This window comes from Rattus norvegicus, chromosome 5 (assembly GCF_021556685.1).
Source record: "Rattus norvegicus strain SHRSP/BbbUtx chromosome 5, alternate assembly SHRSP_T2T, whole genome shotgun sequence".
Classification (NCBI taxonomy): domain Eukaryota; kingdom Metazoa; phylum Chordata; class Mammalia; order Rodentia; family Muridae; genus Rattus; species Rattus norvegicus.
In genome coordinates this window covers 147,968,608-147,978,884 of record NC_141538.1, presented here as the reverse complement: position 1 = coordinate 147,978,884, position 10,277 = coordinate 147,968,608, and the positions used below count along the sequence as shown (strand labels likewise).

The following is a 10,277-nucleotide window of genomic DNA, read 5'->3' as shown; positions in this document are numbered from 1 at the left end:
TCAATATGAGGACGCTCCTCCCACTGAGCTCCTGGTGAATCCAAAGAGGGCTACTTTCTCTTTAAATGCAAATCACCTTCAGCCCGCTTAGCTCCCACCAGCTCTGGTTCCACAGAGGAAACAGGGTGGAAGGAGATTGCAAAGAAGCACTGTTCTACACTCCAGACCCCAGACCTCCAGGTCAGTAGAACCCCAAGGGGTGTGGGAAGGGGGGTAGGGGGGAGTAACGCACCTGATGCTCGTTCTTGAAGCCGGAATAGAGAACGGAGTGATTCCTTAGACACATCTTCCAGGCTAATCACAGTCACTCTGGTTGCCACTTCCATCAGGTCACTTACTGGGTCACCCTGCTGCTACACAGAGAGACAGTTCCCTGTCTCCCACCACCACCCCACCCCCAGCCCCACTGATGCCACCCAGCTGTTCCTATTCCACCATCACCGTCACTATCTCGGAAGTAAAGTGATCGAGCTGGTTGATAACAGTCTGGGCTGAGAGCACCCCTGCAGAGGACCCCAGCAGACCAGATGACACGGTGATGGGGCTGCATGGGAATCAGGCTAAGCCAATCCAGTCACAGTTAGAGACATTGTTGGAGGTCTAGCCCCAAAGACTTTGTGACTGGAAAAAGAAGAGACTAGAAGCTGTCCCAGGAACTTGTGGGCATCCTTAGCATGTGTAGATGAAGTGAAGCACAAGAGAAAGGCCAGTAGGGAAGTGATGAGCTGGCCATTCCTGGTTGATGCGGTTGACGGGTTGACAGTAGGGTGTTCACAGGTGCCCCTACTTTACCTCCTGCAGTGTTAGTGTCTGCCATACACAGACTGTTGACCCTCCTGATCCTGAGCTGGCTCCCCTAGTCACCTCCTGAGCATCTTCTACAGCCCCAGGCTCTGGGCTGCAGGGACAGGAAAACAGCACGATGACCCTGGTCCAGCCCAGCCCCCTCAGGCAGGCAGACGAGGCTTTCAGGAAGAAGGGGCTTTGCTGGCCTTGGCCACAGGACAGCAGCAGGCTGGCATGGGACAGACAAGAGTACAGAGCTCCCGACTGCTGGACAAGGACAAATGTGAAATCCCTTCTCAGATCAAAGGGAGTGCTCAATGAAGGGATGATTTTGCCCCTCATTATCTTCCTTCCCAGACCTGAGGTCCGACAACACCCAATGGAAGACAAAAAGAAGAAACGGAGTCCTAAGCCCTGTCTGACCCAACCAGCCCAGGCCCCAGGCACACTGCGCAGAGTCCCTGTGCCCACCAGCCATAGTGGCTCCTTGGCCCTGGGACTCCCTCATTTGCTGTCACCCAAGCAGCGAGCCAAGTTCAAGAGGTGAGTAAGGAGGGGGTGCTTGGCAAGCATGGAGACTTGCTATGGGCTAAGCACTGTGGAAAGGGGGGGGGTGGCCTTCAGACATCACCGCTGAGCAGCAAATGATGCCTTCCCCATGCACTGGTGATGTAGATTCAGTGCGTGTCAAGTACACGGAGAGAAAAGCCGGGGACTCCCTGGAACCTCGCAGAGTGAGGCTGTATCTCTGAGGAGAGGAAGTGAGTGTGAGCGTGAGAGGAGGCTGCTGGACACTGAAGAGGGGAGGTTATTCAAGACTGAAAAGGTTGCGAGCCACAAAAGCAAAGACACTGGCGAGAACAGCTGTAGGAGTGTAGGGATTATTCCCTACCTCAGGAACGATTTCCTCCTCTTTTATGCATATGAGTACCCTGCCGCTGTCTTCAGGCGTCAGATCCCATTACAGATGGCTGTGAGCCACCATGTGGTTGCTGGGATTTGAACTCAGGACCTCTGGAAGAGCAGTCAGTGCTCTTAACCACTGAACCATCTCTCCAGCTCCCAATTTTTTCCTTTTAATTTCATTTTATTTTAGTAATGCTGGGGCATTGAACTCAAGATACCCCCACACGCTAAGCAAGTGCTCTCCCACTGAACTTTCTCCCTAGCCCGTTTAAGTTCTCTCCTCAGTTCTTTTTAAACAATTGGAGTCTGGCTGGAAGTGGCAGTGTAGGGCCACAATCCCAGCCCTTGAGTGGTAGAGGATCAGGAATTCAAAGATCATTGGCTATGTAGAGAGTTTGAAGTTAGCCTGGGTTATAAGAGACCTTGCCTCAAAAAAAAAAAAAAAAAAAAAAAAAAGGTCAATGTTAAGAATTTTGGTGTTCGGGTTGGTTTTTTAGCTCAGTGGTAGAGCACTTGCCTAGCAAGTGCAAGGCCCTGGGTTCGGTCCCCAGCTCTGGAAAAAAAAAAAAGAAAAGAAAAAAAAAAAGAATTTTGGAATTCAAGTATGGAGGCAAATGCCTTTAATCCTAGGGTTGGGTGGCAGAGGCTGGTCGATCTCTATTAGGACAGCGCTTAGACTACACAGTGAGTTCTGAGCCACTCAAGGCTGAATAGTTAGACCTCATCTCAAGACAACAAAACAAAAAATAATTTGGATCCTACCCTGTGTCCACTTTTGTTTCCATAAATACAGTGTGTTCTTTTCCCTATTGTTCTAAACAAAACAGTGTCCTCTGTGGGACTCCATACCATCTGCCTGGCCAGCGGTCCTGGCAGGGCTGTAGTAGGTTTCATCCTAAGTTCAGGGCTGTTTGAGAATAGTAGGAAATGCGATCAAAGAGGAAGGAAGGCCCAACTGGCTGGCGTGTTCAGGGTTACTCTGGGGAAACAAGAGTGGGTTACCCTGCTGTAGCCAGAGCCACGCCTGCAAGGAGATGGAAAATTCAGAACAGTTTCTGGAACAGAACAAGAAAAGCAGGAAGGGGCTGGAGAGATGGCTCAGTGGTTAAGAGCATTGACTGCTCTTCCAGGGGTCCTGAGTTCAAATCCCAGCAACCACATGGTGGCTCACAACCATCTGTAATGGGGATCTGATGTCCTCTTCTGGTGTGTCTGAAGACAGCTACAGTGTACTTATATATAATAAATGAATAAGTCTTTTTAAAAAAAAAAAAAAGCAGGAAGATTTTTGGTGGGAGGTGCTTCATTGGCAGTAAAGGAAGAGACTCCCTAAAGGCCAAGGACAAGTGACCTATCCAGAGTCCTAGGGGCTTCCTGGGCTCCCGGCCAGTCTCCTTGCAGGTAGGCCTCTGGCTACAGCATCTGTGGAAACAGATTTCTTTCTGCCCTCTTCCTTTCTTCCCTCATTAGCTCCTTCCCTTAACCTATCCCGCTGCTCAGGGCAGGACCTGAGCAAACATCTGTTTGTGTTGATGAGTGGGTGGGACAGATGCGGTAGTGCAGAGAGACGTGGCACACCCATGACCATGGTCATGTCTACCTCACTCAGAGTAGGCAAGGAGAAATGCCGCCCCGTGCTGGCTGGAGGTGGAGGCGGCTCTGCGGGCACACCCTTGCAACACTCCTTCCTGACTGAAGTGACAGACGTCTATGAGATGGAGGGAGGGCTACTGAACTTGCTCAATGATTTCCATTCAGGCCGCCTGCAGGCCTTTGGTAAGTCCAGGAACAGGGTAGTTCTGTGGGTGCTGCTGGGGGTCTTGGTGTGGGGGCAGGCTAGGGCTAGGGTCGCAGGCTGGCTCCTAAACTCAAGAGTTGTCCAGGGAAAGAATGTTCCTTCGAGCAGCTGGAGCACGTTCGGGAGATGCAGGAGAAGTTGGCCAGACTGCACTTCAGCCTAGATGTGTGTGGGGAAGAAGAGGATGAGGAAGAGGAAGAGGATGGGGTCACAGAAGGCTTGCCTGAGGAGCAGAAGAAGACAATGGCTGACTGCAACCTGGACCAGCTGCTTAGCAATGTGGGTCATAGAGCTGTCTGGTTTGGATCCTGGGGACACCAAGGGTGGAGAGGGCACAGGCTCCCAAGTCTCCCAGTGAAAAGTTGGGGGTACGTGAACTCAAGAGCTGTGAGTTCCTCGAGCTCCACTAGTAGGACTTCCCCAGAGCAGCCAGGTTTGTTCTGGGTCCCCTGACATAAACCTCCTTTTCCCTCTGTTGACAGCTGGAAGATCTTAGCAATTCCATGTATCCTTTTCAAGAGGCTTAATGAGGTTGGTGTGCCTCTCAGGTGAGGGAGACATGAGGGGCGGGTAATCAGTTTCTTCTTTCCTTCGTCTAGGTATAGTCACACATGACAAATATTCCCATCTCCTGCTGTCCTGCCGACTCAGAATTAGCCACAAACTGCTCCCACTTAAGAGGAATGTGGAATTTCCCAAATTCTAAGGGAAAAATATATCAGGTGTGGTTAATCCCATCCCAGCATTCAGAAGGCAGAGGCAGGCAAATAGAGCTTTTTGAATTCGAGGTCATCCAGATCTACATAGTGACTTCTAGGACAACCAAGATTAAAGAAACAAACAAACCGGGGCAGGAGAGGAGAGGAAAATACATGTAGGGAGTATGGTTTAAACACTGATATCGTTTTTGTCTCAAGGTGTAAGCCCTGACACGATGAAAATCTTTGAAACCGACACCAATACCTAGGATACATAGCAAAGCTTGTCTGGTGTTCTCCTGCCCTTTCAGCCTTTTCTGGGGTGGGGAGGGAGAATTTGGGAGTTCGAGACAGGGTTTCTCTGTGTAGCCCTAGCTGTCCTGAGAAGAGCAGGTTGGCCTAAGAATTCACAGAGATGGGGCTGGGGATTTGGCTCAGTGGTAGAGCGCTTGCCTAGGAAGCGCAAGGGTTCGGTCCCCAGCCCCGGGGGGGCGGGGGGGGAGAAAGAAAGAAAAAGGAAAAAAAAAAAAGAATTCACAGAGATCCAGAAATCCACCCTGCCTCTGCCTCCCAAGTGCTGGGATTTAAGGCATATGCCACCTCAGCTCTTAATCCTTAAATTGTGCCCTGGTGTGGTGGCTCTGAACACACAAACACACACACGCGCGCGCGCGCGCGCACACACACAGAGTCTGTACAGGGTGGAAAGGCATGTGGATACACAGATCCAAAGCGTCACAGTCCTTGACTAGCACAGACAGAAGCTGCACTTGGCAGAGAATGCTGAGCCTGAGGAGCAGCCAGCCGCATAGGTGCTGCCTGGACTCTTCTGCTTCTCTCTTCTCTTCAAACTGTGACTTTTTACGGATTCGGGAGCTCCCTAGGTGCTATGAGGTCGGGGGCACTGGTTGGAATTAAACAAACGGAAAAGCTACTCCTCGGTGTTCTCCTTGCTCTCAAAGTGCCAGACGCTGGGATGGGGAGGGGCGGCTCGAACGGGACCCGGATATGTGCGCGAATCAGCCTGTGACGCTAGAGACGGCGTGTGGGGCCCTGTTGCGCATGCCTAGGATCGGCGCTGCCTGAAGACTCACCGCGCAAGCGCACGCGTGCGGGTGACGCACAGCGCTGGGCGGTTAGCGGCAAGATGGATCCCGATCTCTTCCTTCGAAAGGTGTCTACATTGCAGGTCGGGATGGAGTTGCGAGTGGTCCTGGGGTCAGGGGCTGGACCTCCCGGCGAGATGCAGCTGTCACACACCGTCCCTTACCCGCACGCCCTCTGCACTGCACTGTAGAATGCGAAGCTGTGGCGGGGCTAGGGAAGATAAAAGGACCTTAAATCGAGAATGAGGGTCCAGCTCAGCATCTTCTCTTCACTTCCCAGAGCTCCAAAACATAGTCGCCTAACCCTTCCCCATCTCCGTGTTCTCTCTGGCAGCCCCAGGATGCAAAGATCTCTCTCCCTTTGGGCTCAAGAGGCCGAGTGTTTGCCCAGTACGTGCAAGGCCCTGGGCTTGATTCCCCACCTGTCAACAACCACAAAACAAGAGTACTAGCCAAGATCACCCATTAAAAATGTTAAGAGGTATCTTTGCACTCGTTCTCTATATTAGGCCGGCTTCCGGGGCTTCTTGGTCCGACGTCAATTCCAGAGCCTTCGAGCTGAGTATGAGGCAATTGTAGAGGAGATTGAGGGTGACGTCCGCACACTTCGGTGGACTGGGGGCTGGATTCCCAAGCCCATATTTCTCCCAGAGGTACTACACTCCGCAGCGGGAAAGGAAAGGAGAACCTGCTGTAGGGTTCTGGGGAATGGTGGGACTCCCCACTTTGAAGGTTTGTTTTTGTTTTTTTTTATGTGAGGGTGTCCTGCCTGTTGTTTGCACACTGTATGCCTGGCACTTCCAGAGGTCAGAAGAGGACATTAGACCCTCTGGAACTGGAATTATAACTGTGAACCACCATATGGGTGCTAGGGACTGAAACTGGGTCCCCTGAAAGAACAAGTTTTAACTGCTGAGCCATCTCTCCAACAAGCTCCAAAAGTCTGCAGACACAGAGCCTTACTAGGTAGCCCTGACTGGCCTTGAACTCAATGAGTTTTCCTGCCTCAGCCTTCCCAGGTGCTTGTATTAAAGATGTGTGTGCTGCTACCCAGACAGAAACTCATTTTTTTCTGCCAAGAGCCTCAGTAGTCACTGTTAGCATTCTGTCCAAGCTTCCCCCCACAGCTACCTGGCCAACAGACAGGTATGTGCTCCCCCCACCACACACAGCCACACTCACTATAAAAGGGGCTGCTTGCCCCCTCCTCACTCTCGTGTGTGTGTGTGTGTGTGTGTGTGTGTGTGTGTGTGTGTGTATGTTTTGTGAAAAGCGTGTGCTTAGAAATCTGACAACCCAGCTCCGAAAAAAAGGATAAAAAAAAAAAAATCTGACAACCCTATATTTGAATGCTGCTTTTCCATGCCTATGCACAGGGCAGCTTTTTTTTTTTTTTTTTTAAGATTAGTTATATGAGCACACTGTTGCTGTCTTCAGACACATCAGAAGAGGGTGTCAGATCCCATTACAGATGGTTGTGAGCCACCGTGTGGTTGCTGGGAATTGAACTCAGGACCTCTGGAAGAGCAGTCAGTGCTCTTAACCGCTGAGCCATCTCTCCAGTCCGCCTCCTCACTCTCTTGCTCTTCCCCCTTCTTTTTTTTTTTTTTTAAGATTTATTCATTTATTATAAGTACACTGTAGCTGTCTTCAGATACACCAGAAGAGGGAATCGGATCTCTTTACAGATGGTTGTGAGCCACCATGTGGTTGCTGGGAATTGAACTCATGACCTCTGGAAGAGCAGTCGGGTGCTCTTAACCACTGAGCCATCTCTCCAGCCCGCTCTTCCCCCTTCTTGCTCCCACTCTCTCTCCAGGTGCTCATGGCTGGCCTCTGCTTCTCTACTCACTCCCTTTCTCTGCTTTGATGACCCTCTTAACTCCCTCCCTATACCCTGAATAAACTCTATTCTGTACTATACCAACATGTGGCTGGATCCTCGGGAGGAAGGGATGGCTCAGCCTGGGCCTACACTGAGGCACCCCCTTCCCCGACTCCTGACTACACCTTCGTAGGACATATCGCCCCTCTCTTTATAAACACATCAGCCATTGGAAGAGAAAGCAGGTTTACTTCCTCATACCCCAATCCCTGATCCTACCCACTTCCCCATTAGACTATGGTTTCCAGACACCGGTGGTGGTGATGGTGGTGGTGGTGGTGGTGGTGGTGGTGGTGGTGGTGGTGGTGTTAGCCCTGCAATTCTCACACTTCTCTAAATTCTCATAAGGCAAAATCTCATCGATCCTGGAAAATAGAGAAAATACCAAATCCAGAGCAGAAACTATCGAGCCATTCCCCACATAAAGACTCTGAAAAAGAGCTCCTCTGGGAGGAGATGGTGCTGAGGAAGACAGATAAAAACCCAGCAGAGCCAGGAAGTCTTTGCAGAGGTGACAGCGCCTGGCCGCAGGCTGAGCCGGGCAGGAAAGCCAGCCAGGGGAACAGCAGAGACCCCTCCATCTCCAAGGTGCAAAGTGCAGGTATGGATCCAGCTAGATCAGGGCAAGCCCCGACCTCCTCTGGGTCCTAGCCTCCCACGAACCACAAAAGGATTCAGTCGCAACCCTCCCCACCTCTTCTCTGTCTGAGAGTGTGAAGGGTATCTAGGGCTAGCCCAGTTCCCAGTGTCTAAGGATGTCTCTTCCTCATTGAAGTCACAGATCTAGGATTGTCCCAGACACAACAGGAACTCCAGGAGCAGCGCAACCACTTGGCCATGGAGCTGCTGTGGCTACAGCAGGCCATTAACAGTCGGAAGGAGGTAGGACTGACTGAGAGCCCTCTCTGAACTCAAGGGTGGGGAGGGGCCTTTTGCTGTGCCTGAGCAAGCCTGCCTCTGATCTTCCCTAACAGTACCTGATTCTCAAGCAAACACTGCGATCCCCAGAAGCAAGCCAGATCAGAGACAAGCCTACTAAGATGTGCCTGAAGCACAGGGGACAGGCCTATGAGGAGACCTGGTTGCAATCAAGCTGTGTTCTGGACAACCAATCCTATAGAGACGGGGTCATAGGAGAGCCACATCATGCAGAGGATTCCTGCCACAGGGGCACATTGCAGCCGCAGAAACCCCCAGACAGTATGACCAGTACAAGCAAAGCCACTGCTGGGGCTAAAGGCGGGGAACTCTATCGGAACTCTGGTTCACAGCTGCCTACAGCATTAGAGAGCCAGGCTGGAGGGGTCAGGGTCACCAAAGGGCCAGACCGTGGAGGACAGCCCTTTAATGAAACCTCCCGACAGCAGCTGAAACTCCTAGAAGATCAGACTCTTAGGGACCTCAAATTGAGGAGTTCTTATTCTGGAAAGGTCGAAACACAGCTGCCCACTCTCAGTGAAAATCTAAATATTGAGGACAGATATTCCAGAAAGCCAAGCTACAAAGAGGCTGACTGGCCAGAGCGCCGGGCCCTATGATCTGAGTATCTCAGAAGGCCGCAGGATTTGGGATGAGACCTTGGCAGGGCAGGAACATGGTAGCCTGGATCTCACCATGGGTCTGCAGTGAGCTTAGTGCAGAAGGATGGGAGAGCACGGACTCTGCAGTGGAAATGAAAAGCACTGGAGAACTTGTCTTCCACAAGACAGGCCTGGGGGAAGGGCAGAAAACGGAAAGCAGGACCAGCAGGCAACCTGGGGACCCAGGAAAGGAAGGGGGTGCTATGAAAAATGATATGGAAGCAGGCCCTTGTCCTGCCTCCCTGGCCCCACATCTGCCTTTGGTAGCTGTCTGGCTAAGAGAAGCTGCAGGGCTGAGCTGGTACAGTAGGAGAGAGAAGGACGACACGCCCTTTTCTCTTCTGCCTGTGACTTAAACCAAATTTTGTGGATTGATGTCTACTTGCAGGCACAAAATATGGCAGTGAAAAAGGCAAGCGGGCTGAGAATTTGAGAGGCGGGACAGAGTAAGGAGGAGGAGAGAAGGATGACCCAGATCCGGTGGCTTTAAATAGCCACAGGTGGCTATGAACCTTATATGGGATGGGTAATTACAGGACAATTTGTCTTATCTAGGTGGGCAGTTTGTCAATTTCAGTTAGCCCTGAGTTTATTGTGTGGACGTTTTGTGGGGTGAGAATTTACTGATATAAATTTGATTGATAAATTACAAGCCTCTAGAGTTTTGATTTTGCTGGGTTACTGGGAATTGTGACTATAACCACAAGGGGCATGGGGCTAGCGTGACAGTGACCTGCCAAGGGAACTTAGCGAGTTGGGTGGAGACAGTTCAAGAGCTCTGGGCCAGAGAGTCTGTCAAGTCTGGCAGGCCAAGATGAGAGGATGCTGCTGGTGCCATATGGCCTTCCGTGCTGGTGCTAGCCTGAGACAGTTCCTTTTTTTATTACCTGCTACAAAATTTCACCTTCTCTTGGGGATGGTAGGGTGAGAGGACCATGGAGAATAAGTTTTTCTTGAGGGTCTGGAGAGATGGCTCAGCGGTTAAGAGCACTGACTGCTCTTCCAGAGGTCCTGAGTTCAATTCCCAGCAACCACATGGTGGCTCACAACCATCTGAAAGATTGGATGCCCTCTTCTGGTGTGTCTGAAGACAGCTACATTGTACGTACATATATATATAGAGAGAGAGATATAGATATAGATATATACAATCTTTTGAAGAAAAAAGAGTTCAGAGTTTCTCACTGGGCCTTCTTGCCAACCCCACGTAAATTTTGTTCCATCAGTGGTGCTGAGTCTGTAAATTGCCCACTCAGTGAGGCTTCCGTTGGCTGCTATTAACGGACCCCAGTCCACATACCATACCTTGATGCTTTCCTTAGTTACCTGCATGTCAGAACAGGCTTTGGGGAAGTTTTGAGCCTGTCTCCTTTTATCTCCTGCCTCTGACCAGGACAGATTCTGGGCCATCTGATTCACCTCCCACTGACATGGGAGTGTCATCCCCAGAACCAGCTAGCAACAATGCCAAGGGAACTAGCCATCCTCCTTGGGTAACAGGCTCCAGGCTGGTTGCTC

General features: G+C 51.0%; 2 protein-coding genes across 3 annotated transcripts; both read left to right on the top strand.

Moving 5' to 3' along the window:
• The first annotated feature begins 113 nt into the window (after window positions 1-113).
• Ccdc28b (coiled coil domain containing 28B) lies at window positions 114-5,122 on the top strand. Of its 2 annotated transcripts, none has more exons than XM_087551030.1 (6): window positions 114-180; window positions 330-1,329; window positions 3,302-3,468; window positions 3,576-3,769; window positions 3,973-3,995; window positions 4,946-5,122. In XM_087551030.1, the coding sequence occupies exons 2-6, from the start codon at window positions 923-925 to the stop codon at window positions 4,998-5,000; spliced, it is 846 nt and encodes a 281-aa protein (XP_087407156.1). In that variant the 5' UTR covers window positions 114-180; window positions 330-922; the 3' UTR covers window positions 5,001-5,122.
• A 173-nt stretch (window positions 5,123-5,295) lies between these two features.
• Iqcc (IQ motif containing C) lies at window positions 5,296-9,411 on the top strand. Its single transcript, NM_001400931.1, is given in 5 exon segments — window positions 5,296-5,377; window positions 5,804-5,947; window positions 7,528-7,780; window positions 7,955-8,061; window positions 8,154-9,411. Coding segments are annotated over 5 exon segments (1,110 nt in total). The 5' UTR covers window positions 5,296-5,335; the 3' UTR covers window positions 8,718-9,411.
• Window positions 9,412-10,277: the final 866 nt, after the last annotated feature.

What these genes read in the sequence shown, in the direction of transcription:
- Ccdc28b (XM_087551030.1), top strand. Translation starts at nt 923, where the DNA reads ATGACCCTGGTCCAGCCCAGCCCCCTCAGGCAGGCAGACGAGGCTTTC. An exon ending in AGGCCGCCTGCAGGCCTTTG is followed by an intron (nt 3,469 to 3,575) that starts GTAAGTCCAGGA and finishes AGAGTTGTCCAG; the next exon opens with GGAAAGAATGTTCCTTCGAG. An exon ending in TGGACCAGCTGCTTAGCAAT is followed by an intron (nt 3,770 to 3,972) that starts GTGGGTCATAGA and finishes CTCTGTTGACAG; the next exon opens with CTGGAAGATCTTAGCAATTC.